This window comes from Notolepis coatsorum (genome assembly GCF_963971535.1).
Source record: "Notolepis coatsorum genome assembly, chromosome: 5".
Taxonomy (NCBI): Eukaryota; Metazoa; Chordata; class Actinopteri; order Aulopiformes; family Paralepididae; genus Notolepis; species Notolepis coatsorum.
This window is the reverse complement of record NC_140169.1, coordinates 28,871,521-28,893,617: the sequence shown is the minus strand read 5'-3', so window position 1 is coordinate 28,893,617 and position 22,097 is coordinate 28,871,521. Positions and strand designations below refer to the sequence as shown.

Below are 22,097 nucleotides of genomic sequence, written 5' to 3'. Positions count from 1 at the left end.
TTTCTCAACTGGTGGGTCGCGATGTGTGTGTACATTTTTTAATAAAAAATAAAAATAAAAATTATACACTACCTATCTTTGTGAAAGTGGCTTCTCAGCTCTGGTCCAGCTGAAGACAAAGCAGAGGAACATATTGGACATTGAGCATGACCTCAGAGTTGCTTTGTTTACCATCACCCCAGACTTTGAGACTCTTGTCAGGAGCAAACAACATCCCCAGTTATCCCATTAGTTCCCTGGGATGTTAAGCTAAGTCTGCTAAGAAGGATATATTATTTATTATTATTATTATTTTATTTCATTGTGTTTTTAGCCCTATAGTTGCACTTTTGTTGCAACCCCAGTTATCCCATTAGTTCCCCCAAACTTACTGTAGGTCTGTTATGTTAAGCTAAGAAGTATGCTAAGAAGCATAATATTATTTATTATTATTATTATTATTATTTTATTTCATTGGGTTTTTAGCCCTAGTTGCACTTTTGTTGCAACCCCATTAGTTCCCCCAAACTTAGGTATGTTATGTTAAGCTAAGAAGTCTGCTAAGAAGCATATTATTTATTATTATTTTATTTCATTGGGTTTTTAGCCCTAGTTGCACTTTTGTTGCACTTTTTTGTGTTTATTTCATGTTTTTAACAGTGCATGAAAGATTACTGCAAAAAAAAAATTATAATAATAATAAATCATAGTGGTTACAAAATGTGGGTCGCGACTTAATGACTAAGGAAAATGTTGGGTCCCGAGGCTAGACCAGTTGAGAACCACTGGTCTAAACAGTCTTGGAATTGCATAAATTGAGTATGACTGGAAATCTGAGACTCTTGTGGATCCAATGAGCCCAACTGTATTTATGTGTGATTATGTTAGTCCCCACCCCATAGTAGCCATTTCCTTGTAGTGACCATTCTTTTATAATATTTTTTTTTTTAACTCAACCTCACTTTATAAAATGACCAATTGTGATTTCTAGGATAGTCACAGCCGCATAACCACAACCTAGAGACCTAGGGTTATAACAGTGTAAATAGTGTAAATATAATAGTTAATACTAAAAAACACAATGTTTATTGTATTTTAATGACATACAGGGCGGAATCCACAAAGGTTTTGCGCTGCTTTTTCCGAAGCAAAGCCGGTGCATCTCCCTCTCAAATGAATGAAACGAGGTTGCTCATGCGTAACGTCGGCATTGCGTCCGTGTAATTGGCATATATTTTGAGGTAATATGGGGGGAACATGTCCCCTTTCTATCTAAATGAGCCTCTTCATGGCAGCAGTAATTGTGCAGACAGGCATGACCGTGAAAGAATATCGAATATCTCGAAGCACATGCAATCGTATATTATTTAAATATCGTTATATAACGTTGTGGGCTTTGGCATTATGCTTGTATAAACATAATCTAATTTGAGCGACAAATATGAAGCCACATGCAGAGATATATCGCTATAGTGGCTGTATACAGCGCGCACCCACGTATTGGAACGGAGAGAAAGATACCGTTAGTTGGGGAAGAAAAAGTGTATCAAGAGAGAGTTGTTTTTTGCTACAAAGCTGTAATGGTAACGTTGGTGAAGTGAATTACTAGTTAAAAACGGTATCGTAATATCGCCAAAGGAGAAGTGGAGTGACATACTCCAACACCGAAGACCAGCATTTTGGACTATAGGAACCCTGTCCGTACGACGGTCTTCCACGGTCACCGTCTACATCAGCCCCCCCCCCCATTCAGAGCTCCAACGACCTGGTTAGCTTAGGACTCATAATTCATTCGGACATGGTGATATATAATTAGGATACTGGTTGCATGTAAATTTGATTAGCCCCAGGATATTAATGTGATCACAGGATATTAATGTGATATGTTACATGTGTGTTTTTATGTTGCACATTAAATGTAATAATTCAACTTGGTACCCCTGTCCCCTCCAGTTAATAAGAGTGTCCGCCATTTTGTGTACATTTAATATTGGTTAATAAATCATTTAGTATTTGCCAAGCTCATTATTTAAATACAGTCATTATTTAAATACAGTGTAGCCCCTTAGCTACAGTCTGTTTGTTATTTCTTCCCCTATAAGCGACCTTAGGTTGTATGAAAGGCGCTATATAAAAAATTAAGTTATTATTATTATTATTATTATTATTATTATTATTATTATTATTATTATTATTATTATTATTATTATTATTAACTCTTTCATGCATGAAAGCCTCAGTCAGGATTTTCCCCCATGTGTTTTTATTCATCTTTAGGCATGAAAAGAAAACATTCAATGTTTTTTTAACCAATTATTTAAGGACTTACGAAAATGTCCACTCAGATGGACTTTATGCAGAAATTTACTGGTATAATACTGGTATACTGCTGGTATAGTACTGGTATAATACTGGTATAATACTGGTATAATACTGGTATAATACTTGTATACTACTGGTATAGTACTGGAATACTACTGGTATAGTACTGGTATACTACTGGTATAGTACTGACATACTACAGGTATAATACTCGTATAGTACTGGCATACTACTGGTATACTACTGGTATACTACTGGTATAGTACTGGCAGGGCCGCCTCAGGGGGTGTGCGAGCAGTGCGGTCGCACAGGGCCTCGCGGGAAGGGGGGCCTCGCACAAAAAAATTAAAAATAAATAAAAAATAAATATTTTTTATTTATTTATTTTTATTTTTTTTGCGAGGCCCCCCTTCCCGCGAGGCCCTTTTTCATCACAGACCTAAAATCTAGTTTTGCTTATATGCTTATATATTTCACATTAGACACGTTCCTGGCTCTGAGGCTCTGCAGGCAGCTCTGATGCTCTGCAGGCAGCAGAATTGGTTTCAATGAGGGGAGGGGTTACAGGTAAGGTAGCGTCTGTTGAGTTCATTGTGTGTGTCTGTGTGGGTGCCGGGGGGGGGGGGGGCGTGAACCGACTCATTGCCAGACGTGAGCGATTCGACTCACGCTCACGGCAATGAATCGGCTCTTATGAACGAGTCGCTCATGACCGACCCATCACTAGCGTCTGACTATTTCGTGCGTGCAGCATTGGAGGTTATGCCAGCCAAGATGAAGAGGACATCGTTCGGCAGATGGACTGAAGATGAAAGTTGTTGCATGTTAGACAGTTCAGTCAGGCTAGCCATCCCGGCTAAAGACAGGGACAGCTAGTTAGCTTTAGCTACGTTATAATATTAAGTGTGGTTCAGTCGGGATATAGCCATGATGATGTCGGCTAGTAGCTAGCTTAGCTAAAGGCTAACTAGCGTTAGCTAACCTAGAGACAGCGCGTGCAGCATTGTTATGCCAAGATGAAGAGGATGGTCGTTCGGCAGATGAACTTCGTCAACTCCACGCGGTTGTCTCCATCCTCTTGGACGTTTGGTGAGTTTTTAATGCACTCTATTCTATTCCCGCCGTGGATATCTCTCTCTCTCTCTCTCTCTCTCTCTCTGGAGCCAAACGGGCCGACTAGCTGTTGTAGTACTAGTAGCTAACGGTGTGTGGCCTGGTGTCAGCACCTGTATTGCTTTTCTCACGTTGTACAGTTTTTCAGTGGTAGCCGCATAGCTTGCTTCTGCGTTAGCTAATGGTTAGCGATAGCCGGGTTGAGCTAACTGTTAGCCAGTTAGCTGTTTAACTACGACGTTAGCTGCCGGCTGCGCTCGGCTGGGAACGTTAGTTTGATGCTATCAGTTAGCCTAGAGTTAGCTGTTAGCTTGTGCTACGACCATTGACATTAGCCGTGAGAATAGCAGGGGGCCCTGGCACTCTGACTACGACATCATCTTTGACAGAAGATGTAGTCGGGCCTGCACCATGACAAGGCACCGGCCATAGCTTCTTTTTGTCCCGCCAGCGAGAGGCCTTTCATCAACGTGGAGACCTGTGTTGCGGCCTTTCGCCCTGCGTTCCTTGGTGCAGGTAAGATGTCATGACATTACCCCACTCTTCCTTCCTTCCCCTCCCGAATGTTTTGTTAATAACGATGTTTTTTTCCAGGCAAAACATATGTTACTTCACAACATTTGGAGATAAATCTCGCACAGGGCCTCGCATTTCTCACAGGCGGCCCTGAGTACTGGTATACTACTGGAATACTACTGGTATACTACTGGTATATTACTTGTATAGTACTGGAATACTACTGGTATATTACTGGTATAATACTGGAATACTACTGGTATACTACTGGCATACTACTGGTATAGTACTGGTATACTACTGGTATAGTACTGGTATATTACTGGCATACTACTGGTATACTGACATACTACTGGTATACTACTGGTATAGTACTGGTATATTACTGGCATACTACTGGTATAGTACTGGCATACTACTGGTATAGTACTGGTATACTACTGGTATAGTACTGGTATATTACTGGCATACTACTGGTATAGTACTGGCATACTACTGGTATAGAACTGGTATACTACTGGTATAGTACTGGTATATTACTGGCATACGACTGGTATAGTACTGGTATAGTACTGGTATAGTACTGGAATACTACTGTTATACTACTGGTATAGTACTGGTATAATACTGGTATAGTACTGGTATATTACTGGTATACTACTGGAATACTACTGGAATACTACTGGTATAGTACTGGTATATTACTGGTATACTACTGGAATACTACTGGAATAATACTGGTATACTACCGGTATAATACCGGTATATTACTGGTATAGTACTGGTATATTACTGGTATAATACTGGTATAATACTGGTATAGTACTGGTATAATACTGGTATAATACTGATATAATACTGGTATATTACTGGTATAATACTGGTATAATACTGGTATAGTACTGGAATACTACTGGTATAGTACTGGAATACTACTGGTATAGTACTGGTATAGTACTGGTATATTACCGACATACTACAGGTATAATACTCGTATACTACTGGTATACTACTGATATACTACTGGTATAGCACTGGTATACTACTGGAATACTACTGGTATAATACTGGTATATTACTGGCATACTACTGGTATAGTACTGGTATACAACTGGTATAGTACTGGTATATTACTGGCATACTACTGGTATAGTACTGACATACTACTGGTATACTACTGGTATAGTACTGGTATATTACTGGCATACTACTGGTATAGTACTGGCATACTACTGGTATAGTACTGGTATACTACTGGTATAGTACTGGCATACTACTGGTATACTACTGGTATAGTACTGGTATAGTACTGGTATAGTACTGGAATACTACTGGTATACTACTGGAATACTACTGGTATAATACTGGTATAGTACTGGTATATTACTGGTATACTACTGGAATACTACTGGAATAATACTGGTATACTACTGGTATAATACTGGTATAGTACTGGTATATTACTGGTATACTACTGGTATATTACTTGTATAGTACTGGAATACTACTGGTATATTACTGGTATAATACTGGAATACTACTGGTATACTACTGGCATACTACTGGTATAGTACTGGTATACTACTGGTATAATACTGGAATAATACTGGTATACTACTGGCATACTACTGGTATAGTACTGGTATATAACAAGGTGGCGCGATACAACGTAAGGAGGACAGTGACAGAGGCCAAACGGCGCTACAGAGATAAAATTGAACTCCAGTTTGAACAGGCTGACTCCAGAGCTATGTGGCAGGGGCTCAAAACGATGACAGACTACAAAGGCACCTCCCTCAAACTGAACAGTGACATCTCCTTAGCAAATGACCTCAATACCTTCTATGCGAGGTTTGATGCTGGTAATAACAACACCAGCCCACAAGCCACGGCAATGGGGGGGGGGGGGGGGTCTGCTGCTGATGGAGACTCAGTGTTCAGGGTAACAGAGCATGAGGTGAGGCGGACCTTTAAAAAAGTGAATATCAGGAAGGCAGCAGGACCGGACGGCATCCCCGGCCGCGTCCTAAAAGTCTGTGCCGACCAACTGGCCCCGGTATTCACTGACATATTTAACCTGTCCTTAGAACAGGCTGTCATCCCCACCTGCCTGAAGAAGTCCACTATTATCTCTGTACCCAAAAAATCCAAGCCTGCTTGCCTCAACGACTACCGCCCTGTAGCTCTCACCTCCATAGCCATGAAGTGCTTTGAGAAGCTAGTAAAGGGCTGCTCCTCCCTCCCCATCAACATGGACCCCCTGCAATTTGCATACCGCCCCAACAGGTCCACAGAGGACGCCATAGCCCATGTGCTGCACACAGCAGCATCACACCTGGACAAGAGGAAGGGGAACTATGTGAGAATGCTATTCATCGACTACAGCTCGGCATTCAATACCATAGTCCCCTCCAAACTCATAGCCAAGCTCAGGGACCTGGGCTTGAACTATGACCTCTGCCAGTGGGTCTTGGACTTCCTGACGGGCAGACCCCAGGTGGTGAGAGCAGGCAACTGCACCTCCTCATCCATCACCCTCAACATAGGGGCCCCCCAGGGCTGTGTTCTGAGTCCCCTCCTCTACTCCCTGTACACACACGACTGTGTGGCTCAGCGGAGTAGCAACACAATCATCAAATTTGCCGACGACACAGTGGTGGTGGGCCTGATCTCTGCCAACGACGAGAGGGCCTACCTGGAAGAGGTCAAGGTCCTGGCGGGATGGTGCCAGGAAAACAGCCTCTCCCTGAACGTCAGCAAAACAAAGGAGATGATTGTGGACTTCAGGAGGTCGGGGGTCAAGGACTACAGCCCCCTCAGCATCGACGGGGCACCGGTTGAGAGAGTCAACAGCTTTAAGTACCTCGGAGCCTACATATCCGAGGACTTGACATGGACCACACACATTGACAGTGTTGTGAAGAAGGCACGACAACGCCTCTACTTCCTCAGGCGCCTAAGGAAGTTCCAAGTCAGTCAGAAGATCCTTAAGAACTTCTACTCATGTACAATAGAGAGCATCCTGACTGGCAACATCACCTCCTGGTTTGGGAATAGCACTGCACAAGACCGAAGCAGACTACAAAGAGTGACACGTTCAGCCGAACGCACAATCGGAGGGGGGCTCCCCACCCTCCAGAACATTTACAACAAGCGGTGCAGGGGGAAGGCTATCCTCGGTTGTGTGTGTATAGTTTCTTATAGTATTCTTCAAATGTCTTCTCTATTTCAGCTGGTTCTCTTAGTATTTTGTTTGTGTTTGTGTCCCTTATTGTGTGTATTGTGTTCAGTTTTTGTTGTGTCCTGATTCGTCTAGCTAAAAGTCTGGTCGCTCTCGGTCCTCCTGTTTCATGTACCTAGCTTTCTTCTCTATTTCTGTCAGCAGTTCTTTGTTTATCTTTCCTCTAACTTCCTTTACCTCTCTAAGTGTCTTTTGGTTCTTTGAGCGTTGATGTTCTTTCTCTAATTCTTTCAGTTTCTTTATCAAGTTCTGGTATGTCTCTATTCTGGCCTTCTTGAGTAATGCCGTCTTTGCTATGAATTGTCCACGTATTACTACCTTTAGTACATCCCATAAAATGTTTGGGTCTACCTCAGGGGTGTTTTTAGGGTTAGAAAACATTGGGGGCTTCAGTTTTTAAACACAGAAATACACAATTTTAGAGTAATTAGAGATGAATACTGAAGAACTAGAATCATTAGAGGTTCTCAAAGTGAGGTCCATGTCCATGAGAGGGATCTGGGCAGTCCCCATAGAAAATTCAAAGTTAACAGGACCAAATCATCAGTTTCTTATTTATTTATTTAACCTTTATTTAGCCAGATAAAACATTGATCTGGTCCAAGAGGCCCCAACAGCAGTACTTATACATATATACACATATATATATATATAATATATATACTAAGGCTGTCAAAGTTAACGCGATATTAACGCGTTAACTCCCGATTCTATTAATGCCACTATTTTTTTTAACTCACGATTAACTAAAAAAAAGAAAAAAATAATTTTTTTTTATTTTATTTTTTTTACTAGACTTCACTCAGGTGTATTATTGATGCTCTCATTGATACTATGTTTGTTTCTGAAGTGTGTGTGTGTGTGTGTGTGTGTGTGTGTGTGTGTGTGTGTGTGTGTGTGTGTGTGTGTGTGTGTGTGTGTGTGTGTGTGTGTGTGTGTGTGTGTGTGTGTGTGTGTGTGTGTGTGTGTGTGTGTGTGTGTGTGTGTGTGTGTGTAAGTAAGTAAGTAAACTTTATTTGTATAGCACCTTTCTCAGATAAAATCACAAAGTGAAAACATAGCAACATAGAGATGAACGCACTACACATAAAACAATTCTGACACATCGTAAGCATAGGCATAGTTACAATTAAATAACTAAATATGAGTGCAACTAAAAACAAAACAACAATTATAAATAAATAAACAACGTATACAACCAGGAATTATTTAAAAGCCTGTCTGAATAAAAACGTTTTCAACTGTTCCTTAAAAGTGGATAGGGAGTCAAGTGACCGCATAGAAAGGGGGAGGATGTTCCAAAGGGTAGGGGCCATAAATTGGAAGGACCGGTCACCTTTTGTTATTAACCGGGTCCGTGGGACAACCAGGAGATTTTGGTGGGAGGACCTAAGTGCACGACTGGGGGAGTAGGGGCGCAGTAAATAAAAAATGTACACAGGGGATCTACCTTGGAGGGCTTTAAAAGTTAAAACAATAATTTAAAAATGGACACGATAATTAATGGGGAGCCAATGTAGAGTGGATAAAATGGGGGTGATGTGGGCACGCCTACTTGTCCCAGTTAAAAGCCTTGCCGCTGCATTTTGAATGATTTGCAAGCGGTTTAGCACAGATTTATCCAGACAGGAAAAAATTGAATTGCAATAGTCCAGGCGTGATGAAATAAAAGCATGGATGATCATTTCCATTTCAGCTCTAGAAACAACAAATCTTAATTTGGCAATGTTTCTGAGCTGATAAAAACATGACCGTGTGAGCTGGTTGACATGGCTGTTAAAAGACAGAGTCATCAAAGATTACACCTAAGTTCCTCACATGAGGTTTGACACACTGACCTAAGGGTCCAATAGAATTTTTTATAATGGGGATGATGTGGTCGGGAGCAATAATGAGGGCTTCTGTCTTACTTGCATTAAGCTGAAGGAAATTATCAGCCATCCAGCTCTTGATGGCATCGATGCATTCATTAATAATGCAAAAACGATTACACTCACTGGGCTTAAAAGAACAATACAATTGGATGTCATCCGCATAAAATTGATAAAATATTCCATTAAAACGTTTAATAATCTGGTTTAGGGGAAACATATATAGGGAGAACAGCATTGGCCCTAGCACAGAACCCTGCGGAACCCCACAGGACAGTGGGGTAGAGTCCGACATGAACTGACCCACTGACACAGAAAAGCTTCTATCAGCTAGGTAAGATGAGAATTGAGAACCATCTCAGTGCTGACCCAGAGATCCCAAACACATCATTGAGCCTACGCACCATAACCACATGATCAACCGTGTCAAAGGCTGCGCTGAGGTCCAATAAAACTAATAGTGAGTGTTTACCATCATCTGCAGCCATTACAATGTCATTGGTAACCTTAAGAAGGGCTGTTTCGGTGAGTCAAGGACCTCTAAAATCAGGGATGAGGGAACAGCATCAAGGGGATTAAAAGAGGGTTTCGTTTTGTGCAGCACTATAGAAACCTGCTCTAAGGTGACTGGAGAGAACGAGTCTAGCAGCGCGAGAGGAGGAGAGACAGTGGTAGGAAGGCTGTCAGAAAGGGATGAGGGGCAGATGCCTGCTCTAACACCACTGACCTTATCCACAAAATAATTCAAAAAGTTATTACATTCAGTATAAGAATATACAGGTACACATGGAGGCACAGGAGCAACAATAGTATTGATTGTTTCAAACAAAACCCTTGAGTTTCCCTTGTTGGATGATATTAGATTAGCAAAATATGCAGTTCTTGCATCCCTTATCATGTCATTAAACTGGATCAATAGCTCCTTGAGATGTAACCTGTGGACTTCAAGCTTGGAGGCTTTCCATAAACGCTTTGTCTTTCTACACTGACGTCTAAAACTGCGGATAGACTCATTGAACCAGGGAGTAGAATTGGTACGGGAGGCAGGTCTGGATTTAAAAGGAGCAACTATGTCCAAAATAGTGGAACATTGGTCATGAAAAGACTGCACAAGGGACTCTAACTCGTTGCAATTGGACAGAACATCAGAGTCAAATAATGTTGAAAATGTATCTGCAGAGTTTTGCTTAATTATACGTCTGTGCGTCATCTGGTTATGAGGGAGCACATCAGAGTTAAAACAAACATCAAAAAGTATACACTTATGGTCACTCAGATGGAAATCCTGGAGGTTGACATTCTTAATGTTTAACCCATGTGAGAAAACTAAATCTAAAGTATGCCCGGCTACATGAGTAGGACCCGAAATATGCTGAACAAAATTAAAAGAGTCAGTAATCGCGAGAAAATCTGATGCGGCCTTTGATGTGACGTCATCAACATGAAAATTAAAATCACCGGTGACCAGCACGTTGTCCAGCTTAATCACTGATGTAAGTAACTCAGTAAACTCGGTTAAAAAAAGACTAGTGGAGCCAGGAGGGCGATAAATTAAAATACAATAAAATGGATGCGCTCTGCCAACTATGGTGATTTGTAGTTCAAAGGATTGAAAGGACTCAGAGTTCACTGTCCGACATGCAATACAAGTTTTATGGACCAACGCAAGGCCACCTCCACGACCAGATAGCCGTGGAGTGCTAATGGAGCTACAGTTCGTCGGACAGAGTTCATTGAGATGGGTCTGTTCCAGATCTCTTTGCCAAGTCTCTACAAGAAATAGACAGCTTAACTCTTCCCGGACAAAAAGGTAATTTATAATAAAAGACTTGTTGGTTATGGATCGAGGATTGAGGAGGGCCATTTTAATAGTGGAGCTATTCTCTAGGTTAGCTGGAGTACCTATGGATAGTGCGTACAGGTGACCCCCTATACATCGCCTGCCCACCGGCAGTTTACTTGGCCTGTAGCCCACAATTGTTGGAATGGGAGCGGGAGGCGGGGAGGACACAATGATAATTAATGTACATCAAATTGTCTCTTTGTAATGTATGTAGGCCTACAGGTAGCTGCGTAATAGGCTCTTCGTAAGTTACAGCTTGGAGGGGCTGCACTTGTGACATGTCATGGTGGAGGGAGTGGTGCTGAGAAGACCTATAGTCCTGACATCACTTTGAGGCAGACCTGACATAGCAGTGGAAATTGCTAGCTAGGACTTTTCTTCCCTTGGTGTTGGGATGTAATCTGTCACGGTACAGGCTAGGTTTTTTCCAAAATGCATCAAAGTTGCTGATGTAACCAAAACCACGAGCATCGCAAATGCCAGATAACCATCTATCAGCACTGTATGTCCGGCTAAAATTTTCTGAGCCTCGGTCAAGAGTGGGGAGTAAACCAGGGAATATACATTTTTTCCCCAGGCATTCTATAATCATTCCCAGTGTCTTGTAATCATTGCCTAGCTTGATTGACCCCCCCTTACCCCGGATGTCATTTGTGCCAACATGGACAATCACTGTGTGTGCTGACTTGTTGCGTTCAACAATACCTGGGAGGAATTGAATTAAATCCAGAATTTTAGCCCCGGAGTAAGAGTATGAGATGGCATTTGGGATGTTAACATATCTGACAATAGAGTCACCCAGGACGATATACTCTGGAGGGGGGATGTGAAAGCTAGTGAACTTGGGGCCAGCTGTGCTAGCCTTAGCTAAGTTGCTAGCACCAGGGGAAACACTAGCTATGGCAGCAGCATTAACCACGGAGGGGGTAGGGATAGCTAAGCTTGTAGCATCAGGTTATGCACTTGTGCCAGTGGTTCTGACCAATCAGCTTTCTGTATATTGTTAGCACTGTGTGTGTGTGTGTGTGTGTGTGTGTGTGTGTGTGTGTGTGTGTGTGTGTGTGTGTGTGTGTGTGTGTGTGTGTGTGTGTGTGTGTGTGTGTGTGTGTGTGTGTGTGTGTGTGTGTGTGTGTGTGTGTGTGTGAGATATAGAGAGAGAGGGGGTTGAGAGAGATGAGGAAGGGGCAAGAGAGAAAGAGAGCTGGGAGAGTGTGTGTGTGTGAGGGAGAGAGGGGGGGTGTGTGATTAATCAGCCCTTGTGTGTAGGAATGTAACAAGTTCCTAACGTTTTCTTTCCCCTATTATTTCATGCACACTTTATTCATTGTTTTAAATTATTATTTTCTTTTAAGTTATTTTGTGCATCACTCTGTTTTAAATTTGATGCAAATTTGCAATGCATGAGGGTCATCCTTTTGTGTTAAATGGCTGCATGAAGCAAGCATTTGTTGACTCGCATGTTGATAAGAGTATTAAAACTTGGAACTTGAAAAAGATCTGTTTAAGGTAAAAAAAAAAAAAAATGCGATTAATTTGCGATTAATCACGAGTTAACTATGGACAATCATGCGATTAATCGAGTTAAATATTTTAATCGTTTGACAGCACTAATATATACATATACTGTACATACATACACACATATACACCAATAACAAAATAAAAACACAGTTAAGAATCATACACATAAGCAAATAAACAAACAAACAAACATATGCACAGCCTATGTACAAAAGAAATAAACAGTTAATCTCTAGTCTTTACAGTTTTCTTCAATTGCATAAACACGCAAATCAAAAGTATTACACAATTATCAAAACCTTACACTCAAGGAGCAAAACATAGGCCCATATTTGCACCCCTATAAGCACAATGTCAGCCTCACACTTTTTGCATATTTTCATCAGTCTCTACAGCATTGGTCTTGTGTAGTGTTTGGTGAATTTATTGTATATTTGCACATTCTCTGCGTACTTCACTTACAGTACTCTAATCACTGAGAAGTAGAATTGCTAAATGTGCTTTAGGTTAAGCACAGCAGTGTGTGTAACTGGTTCAAACAGAATTAAGTCATATGAAACGTGTGTTTCATATGGTAACACAATGTAGTTTTTATAAATTAGTGTATGGTTTTGACAAGTGTTTAATTTAGCAAAGGATCTGATGTGTTCTGATAATTGTGTGTGGTTGTGCTAATTGTGTGTTTTGAAACACCGGGCCCCGTTTTCAAAATCATGCTTAAGCAATCGAAAAAAAACTGTATTGTGTGTTTCATTATATACATATGTAATGGCCTTTGGATTGAGGAACATACTACCAGCCAAAGGAGGAAGCAGAAAAGGATGGATGAGTATGTAGTTGAGTCATCTTGTGGCACAAGCTCAGACCTCAGCTCAGGAGATCAGCTGAGACAGAAACTGTTCTATCCAGTCGTCGACAGAATGCTGCAAGAGCTTGAGAGCAGGTTCTCATGAGATCACAGTTGCAAAGTGTTTCCTGGTCAGGACAGGCAGAGATGCAGTCCCTACTATCCTACTAAGTGTATTTTCCCTCCTGGATGATAATAATAATAATAATAATAATAATAATAATAATAATAATAATAATAATAATAATAATAATAATAATAATAATAATAATAATAATAATAATAATAATAATAATAATAATAATAATAATAATAATAATAATAATAATAATAATAATAATAATAATAATAATAATAATAATAATAATAATAATAATGCATTTGTTTTATAAGGTCCCTTTCAGGACACAAAAAAAAAGTCCACAAATCGGTGAATGAAAAAATTATAGGATCAAATGAAAACTACTTACTAAAAATGGATGTTTAAAAGTACTAAAAACCAACAAAAAATACCAAACACTAACAAACATTTAGCACAGACAATGGGGATGCTGACATAAAAAAAAAAATATGTATGTCCGGGGCTAGGAGAAAAACATCCGGGGCTAAAGCCCCGGAAGCCCAGGGCTAACGACGCCACTGGTCTACCTCTCCATTATCATTTTCTTCTCTGTATGTAATTATGTCTCCTTTTACTTCGTTAACAAAACCTTTGTTATTTAATAGTCCTACGTTCAGTCTCCAAACTGTATTTCTCCGCCTACTTTTAAGATTCACTGTCAGATATATTGCGCTATGGTCTGATATGTCCGTTACCCCTATCCTGCAGTCTTCTACCCTGTATCTGTCCCCTGTTGTCATGAGAAAATAGTCTATCTTCGAATATGTTGTGTGTGGATGTGAATAATGTGTGTATTCTCTGTCTAGTGTGTGCATTTCTCTCCATATATCCATGATTCCTAATTCTGCCATTTGTATATTCATATATTTGCTAATGTTTGTCCTTCATTTTTTTGTGCTTGTCGTGTCTATGTCATAGTTCAGTACTACATTAAAATCACCTGTAATAAACTGCGCAACAGCAGACACGCTGAACTTTCAGACCAAATTATTAAATTGGATTATTCATATTCAGTCTCTCCGACACCTTCACTTTATAATGAAAGAGTGACTCTACAGACGGAATTTAACCTCCTTTCCACCAGTCATGCTGAGCAGCTTCTACTCAAATCACGCCAGTCCTTTTTTGAATTTGGTGACAAACCTAGCAAAGTGCTGGCACTACAGCTAAAACACTGCACCGCTCAGAACTTGATCACGCAAATTAACTCTGCCACTGGAGAGATCTATACGGACCCATTGGAAATAAATGGTCAATTCAAAACATTTTATTCTTCACTATACACCTCTGATTCCCCTAAAGACCCCTCTCTCATGAATAGTTTCTTCGCAGATTTGGATATACCAGTCATAGATAATGATTCAATGACTTTTTTGGAAGAGCCCATTAGCGCTGATGAAATTCAACAGGCTTTAACTATGATGCAGAGTGGGAAAAGCCCAGGCCCAGATGGGTTCCCAGTGGAATTCCTAAAAAAATATTCCACCCAGTTATGTCCCATTATGGCTTCTATGTTTGAGGAATCATTTCAAACCTGCTCGCTTCCTCCGACTCTCTACCAAGCCTCAATATCCCTGCTCTTAAAAAAAGATAAGGACCCGAAAGACTGTGGCTCATATCGTCCTATTTCTCTCCTCAACAATGAAGCAAAGATCTTGGCAAAGGTACTCGCTCGACGACTGGAATCCGTTATACCAAGTATTATCCATCCAGATCAGTCTGGTTTTGTGAAGGATAGAATGGCTTTTTTCAACCTGCGGCGCCTTATGAATATAATTTACTCTTCCACCGAGTCTCCCGTTGCAGAGGTTGTTGTTGCGCTAGACGCAGAGAAGGCCTTTGACCGGGTTGAATGGGACTATTTATTCTATACTCTGCAGAAATTCGGTTTCGGCGAGAAATTTGTGTCCTGGGTCAAACTTTTATACTCCTCTCCAGTGGCATCAGTTCGAACAAATGATGTGACTTCGGAATATTTCCCCCTACAACGCGGTACAAGACAGGGTTGCCCTCTCTCCCCGCTACTATTGGCATTCTGAACATTTATGATTTGTACCAAGACAGTTCATTTATGTCTTTCACACAACTGTCCCTAAAGTTTAACTTACCAAAAACAAATTTTTTCAGATATCTACAGATATGTGATTTTGTTAAGAGCAAATTTGACCAGTTCCCCCATACACCTCCAAAAACTTTGAACGATCGCATCTTGGAGGTGAAGGCTGTAATCAAAGGCTCAATATCTAAACTATATAACATCATATCCCTATCCCTACCCTCCTCAGTATTGGCTATAAGACAAAACTGGGAGTCCGATCTAAATCATCAATTTACAGACAAAGAATGGGAAAACACTCTTGCCCAAATACACTCTTCTTCAATATGTGCCCGCCATTCACTGATACAGTTCAAGCTCCTCCACCGTCTATATTGGTCAAAGACTAGACTGGCGAAGATAAATCCAGGCATGGATCCCACATGTGACCGGTGCCACCAAGCCCCTGGCTCACTTATTCATATGTTTTGGCATTGTCCAGTACTGGCCCCTTTCTGGACTTCCATTTTTAAATCTTACTCAGATATATTTTTTATGAATATTGACCCATGTCCTCTTATTGCACTATTTGGTTTAACACCGGAAAACGCTGCAATATCTATTGGGCAATCCAATGCCATGGCCTTTGCCTCACTCATTGCCAAACGCCTCATCCTATTCAACTGGAAGGCAGCCACTCCCCCTTCACACTTACACTGGATGAGGGATGTCATGTCTCTTATACATATAGAGAAAATCAGATTTACAACACAAGGCCACACAGATATCTTCCACAAAACATGGCAGCCCTTCCTATCTCATTTCAAAACCCAAATGACTCCACCCAAACTTGGGACCCCATGACCCCCCCCTCTTCCCCCTATCTACCTTTGGCAACTATGCCCCAAAACTATGGAACGCACTACCAACACACATCAGAAACGCCAGCTCTATACACATTTTTAAAGGAAAATTAAAAACTTACCTATACAGTCTAGCTTACAAATAGTTATGGCTTGGAAAAACCTGATGGATCCATGAGGCTAGGATAAGCCTTGTGGACCCAACTTTTTAGATGAAGGAACGGGTACATAGGAGACACGCCTCCAGTTTTTCAAAAGTTTTTGACACGCCTCAGCTTCTGAGCTGAAGGCGTGTTTTTGCGGACCTCCCAAACTTTCAAACTTTTTAGATGAAGGAATGGGTACAATAGGAGACACGCCTCCAGTTTTTCAAACGTTTTTGACACGCCTCAGCTTCTGAGCTGAAGGCGTGTTTTTGCGGACCTCCCAAACTTTCAAACTTTTTAGATGAAGGAATGGGTACAATAGGAGACACGCCTCCAGTTTTTCAAAAGTTTTTGACACGCCTCAGCTTCTGAGCTGAAGGCGTGTTTTTGCGGACCTCCCAAACTTTCAAACTTTAGACTGTTTTCTTTATACGTTTTTCTTTTTCTTTCTTTCTACCACAAGACGCGGCCACTGATGGGTCCATGGGACTTGGATAAGTCCTGTGGACCCAACTCTGGCCACTGACCACATGAGCGAACGGGTACATACGCACACAATACACGGCCACTGATGGATCCATGGGACTTGGTAAAGCACTATGGACCCAACTATGACCACTGATAAAAACGTAACTACACTAGCATTATAAGACCTAAACATTGCTACCTACCATACAAGTGCATTGGTTTAGTGCACTTCCGGTTGCCACTGAGCGGAAATGTTTGTGCGGACCTGTTCTCCCAAACTGGTAAGCAAATGACTGTTTTTACGTTATTTAAATTTTTACGTTACTATTATTATTATTATTTTTTTTTTTTTAAACATTGATCTTAACTGATCACTATGACTTTATTGCTTTTATCGTTATATATGCCTATAATTGTGTACAGCACTTTGAGCTACATGACATGTATGAAAGGTGCTTTATAAATACTTACTTACTTACTTACTTACTTACCTTCATGACACTGCTAGCCCACGCATGGCTGGGGAGATGGCATTGTGGTGGTCTGCTAAGGGTGTTAAATTTACTTTCCATTTTATTTGTTTCACCATCTGGAAATCACGCTACCAAAATGGAGAGTATCATTTATATTATATATTATTATTATATATATATTCCCCCCCCCCCCTTTTGCTTTCTTTTAATTTCCTTTTTTTTTTTTTTTTTTTTTGTAGCTTTGTCTGCCACATCTGTACTTTTGTTTAATTATTTAAATTTCTATATTTTTTATTTTTATTTTATTTTTTATTTTTTTTTTTACATGTATGTTTGTCGTCGCCCTCACTGGGTGGGATGGGTGGGATTAGGGGATAGGAATGGGGAAGGAAATGGAAGTTGTATAATTTGGATAACTGAAATGTATAAATGTACTAATTCTTCCAATAAAAAAAGATAAACCTAAAAAGAAAAAAAATCACCTGTACAGATTAGGACCCCTTCCCCTTCCATCGCTATGATATCAAAGATTGTTTCAAATAGATATTTCTCACTTTCTGGTGGAGCATACACATTCACTAGTGTTACCATTTGACCTTCCATTTTCCCCTTGACCATTACATACCTCCCCTCTTTATCCCTTATTTCCCTGATAATTTCAAACTTCACTGTGTTCTTAATTAGTATAGCTACTCCTCTTCTAAGGTTCTGTTTAAAAGAACTATAAAACAAATTCTCATACCCGAATCTCTTCAGCTTTTCATGTTCTTGATATTAGATGTGTTTCTTGTAAGAAGATAACCTGTGCCTCTTCTTTCTTAAGTTTCGTCATCACCTTACTCCTTTTGATCGGACTATTCATACCATTAACATTCAACGACATCATTTTGATACCCTTAACTTGTGTCATATTTATTTTCCAAATGTTCTCCCATTCTACCCATGTCACATAAAATAATATTTGTGGTTGTAGCCTCTGCTATCCCTGTCTGATTTACATACATATAACCATAATAAACATTAACATCAACATTAACACTTGGTTTATCTGTGACTTCGGCGCTAGGGCCCTGTGCGCCCTTTGAATCTCTATCTTGTCGAGGTCTGACATTTCTAATTCTTCTCGAATTAGGTTGTCTACATATTTGGTCATCGAGTCTCCTGCTATCCCTTCTCTCAGTCCCCATATTTGTATATTATTTCTCCTTGACCTCCCCTCCAAGTCCGTTAGCTTTTCTCTCAACATGTTTTGTTGTTCGAACATCGCCATTAGAATTCCTTGTATTTCTGTATTCCATTCCTCCGTTCCAGCTGTCCTTTCTTCTAACATCCTTATGTCTTTCTCTTGTTCCTGTAGTTTTCCATCAATTGTCTCGAGTCTCTTATTTATTTCTTCTCTGAGCTTGTCCTGACCCTTCTTTAATTCTTCCCTGAGTCTGTCGATATTGTTCTGGATGTTCTGTGAGTTAGCTTGGATGCTAGTCTGTATGCTAGGTTGTAGCTCCTCTACCCAAGTGGGCAGCTCTGCTCTGTCGCCTTGCGCCATGTTAGCTTGATTTTCCTGCGTCACCTCCTTGTGTCGATAACTTTCCTCAGGTGTTTGTATCTCTTCTGGGGTCGATTTTCTTTAGCTTTTTCTCGTGTTCATCCTTCCTTTTCTCTTATATCATTGAATTGTTACTTTTTATTTTGTTTTAGATATTTTAACTTCTTTTTTCGTTGTTCTTTGACCGGGAGCTCTTTACAATGGCCGTCTACCCAAACATCTCAAACCAGAAGTCCCCGCCGTTCTTGGTTTTAACTGCAGGTTTCTTTTTACTGGTTTCCATCTTGATTTCTTGATTTCTAGTTTATTTTCTTTTTTTGGACAGCGCGCTAAACTTGACAGTGTGCTACATTTTGACACACACATTTCTGCCAAGAGAACTGTCAGGGGTGCAGAGTGCAGACTGCTCGCGAGCCACACATCGCTGCTGTCGGGACAAAACCTCATAACTCCATTTTTGTAATATATATTTTTTTATATAAATCAACTCCGTAGATCATCCTCCATATGTGTGTGTGGGTTTTACAAAGTTTAAACAATGGGAAAGCATTAAACCGATCATCTGTCTAAACCTCCTAACTCTATTCACACTCAAATCTGTGTTCGTTTTTTTCATCTGCTGAAAAGTTGGGTTTTTGGAGTTATGAGGTTTTGTCCCGACAGCAGCGACATATTGGGCGTGTCTGCGCTGGTATCTCATCGTGCAATGTGCTTTCGTGGATAGCTCCCAAACGCAGAGCAGGCTCCGCGGATGCAATTTGCTTGGCGCAATCCATTCTCTGTGGATTCCGCCCACAGTGTTGAGCTGCTTCTCACATGATGTTTCTAATGGTGTGCGACACTTGTATGTGGCACCTACTGCTGTCTTTGAACCTGACTATGACCTTGACCATGGAAACACCCCTCTTGGTCTTAGGGCTTAAAACCATTGGGGCTTAAGGGGCTAGGACCCAAAATCATCACATATAGCATCCAGGGCTTAGGGTCACTCTCTGGTGCTCAGATGGAGGCCCTGTACTGTACTGCGTACTGTGCTCTCTGTGTTGGTTGGTTAATTTGTCCACACAGTGTGTGTGTCTATAAGTACTGTACTCTGTGTGTTGGTTGGTTTGTCCGTACAGTGTGTGTATCTATAAGTACTGTACTCTGTGTGTTGGTTGGTTTGTCAGTATGTACAGTGTGTGTTTCCATAAGTACTGTACTCTGTGTGTGGTTTGGTTTGTCCATACAGTGTGTGTCTATAAGTACTGTACTCTGTGTGTGGGTTGGTTTGCCCGTACAGTGTGTGTGTCTATACTGTACTCTGTGTGTTGGTTGGTTGGTTGGTTTGTCCGTACATTGTGTGTGTGTGTGTCTAAAAGTACTGTACTCTGTGTGTTGGTTGGTTTATCCATACAGTGTGTGTCTATAAGTACTGTGCTTTGTGTGTTGGTTGGTTTGTCCATACAGTGTGTGTGTCTATTAGTACTGTGCTAGTATCTACAGTGCCCACCATCTTTGCCTAAGTCGCCTTGAGCAAGGCACCAAACCAAAAACAAACTGCTCCAAGGGTGTGTCTGTGTGTGTGTGTGTGTGTGTGTTTGGTTCACTCACCTACGAAACACTGTAGTTTACTGTCCCATAGCGGCGCTGCTCGTACCCCATTGGCCACCAACGCAAAGAACGCCTTTTTAACCTGACATCAAAAGAACAAGAGTGACAAAAATTATTGACATTCATAAAACATCTATAAATCATTTACAGATGCTATTGTGTGCCCTAATCTAAAGTGAAGCCATCATTAACAAATGTCTAATACAGTTAATTATTTGTTAACTTTTTCACCATCTGTTACAAATGTTGTAGACAGCTTTCGGATACACCCTTCTTTGTGGCATCAAACAGTGACAGAATTAGTACTATAGATAAATGCAAAGTGCACACATAACATATAGTGTAACTTGGGTGGCACTAGGACCCACCCAAACAAATTAGTTTAGTCTGCTCATACCTTAAAGGAAAACTCCAACATTTTGGGAAATTAGCTTATTTAACATCTTCCCTGGAGTTAGACAAGAAGATACATACCTTTTTTGTCTCTGTGCATGCATTAGGCTTAGGGAACAGTCGCTCCGTTAGCATAGCTTAGCTTCATCACTGGAAGTGAGGCGGGGCCGGAGCCTGGCGTTCCCTTACAGTGTATAGTTTGATTGATTGATTGATTGAAAAGTGTATTAACAGATTGCAGAATACACTCTAAATACAACTCCAAAACGTTCATGTAAACATGTTGTGACCTGTGTATTCACCACGTGGAGAAATAAAAAATAATTGAATTAGACAATTACGTTTTATAAGCAAATATACTCAGAACAATTTTTTGCCTAACCACTCCTCTGAGCGCAGCCAGTGATTTCAACGTGTCGTCGTGATTGTTGACATTCTCATTCATTCAAAGGATCCGAACCGATTAAAGTTTATGGATACCATGACTTGAAATCCTCTTACCTTGACGATTAAAAGCCTCCCCAATTTAGAAAACAGTAATCCAATGGCTGGTATTGTTATACCGGACGCTCTGAGCTAACCGGAGCTAACACAGATCAGGATGGTAAAGCATATATAATGACTTCCTTTCTGGGGTTGTCAAAATAAAAGTGTGACGTTTATAGCAGCGGAAAACGTTTATTTTGTACATTATCTAACGTTAACACAAACCTAAACTGACGTTACAACTAACCTAAAGTTAGTTTAGGTTCGTGTTAACATTAGATAATGTACAAAATAAACGTTTCAAGTTCAAATCAAGTACAAACAATGTTGATAATGAGTTATAAATAATGTAGAACTAATTTGTAAATGTTATACAAATATAGTAAATTATTTAATAATAATTTACGAATGTATATAAATGGTTTGTTCATGATTAGTTCATTATCTACAAATACGTACCTTATAAAGGTCTTATAACTGAGTGTTATTATAAAGTGTTACCTATCAGGTGTGTATGTGATGTGTTTCTATGTGATGTGTTTCTATGTAATGTGGTTCTATGTGTATGTGTTTCTATGTGATGGGTTTCTATGTGTGTGTGTGTGTGTGTTTTTATGTGATACGTTTCTATGTGTATGTGTTGAACTATGTGATATGTTTCTATGTATATGTGTGTATGTGATGTGTTTCTATGTGGTGTGTTTCTATGTGGTGTGTTTC

At 40.3% G+C, this 22,097-nt stretch overlaps 1 protein-coding gene across 1 annotated transcript in view; it reads right to left on the bottom strand.

The window, feature by feature from the left end:
• The window catches only part of prkag3b (protein kinase, AMP-activated, gamma 3b non-catalytic subunit), a 132,035-nt gene that overhangs the window by 54,011 nt on the left and 55,927 nt on the right, over window positions 1-22,097 (bottom strand). The window contains exon 4 of the mRNA XM_084315040.1: window positions 20,499-20,580. Within this exon, the coding sequence (XP_084171166.1) occupies window positions 20,499-20,580 (82 nt within the window). The remainder of the gene's footprint in view (window positions 1-20,498; window positions 20,581-22,097) is intronic.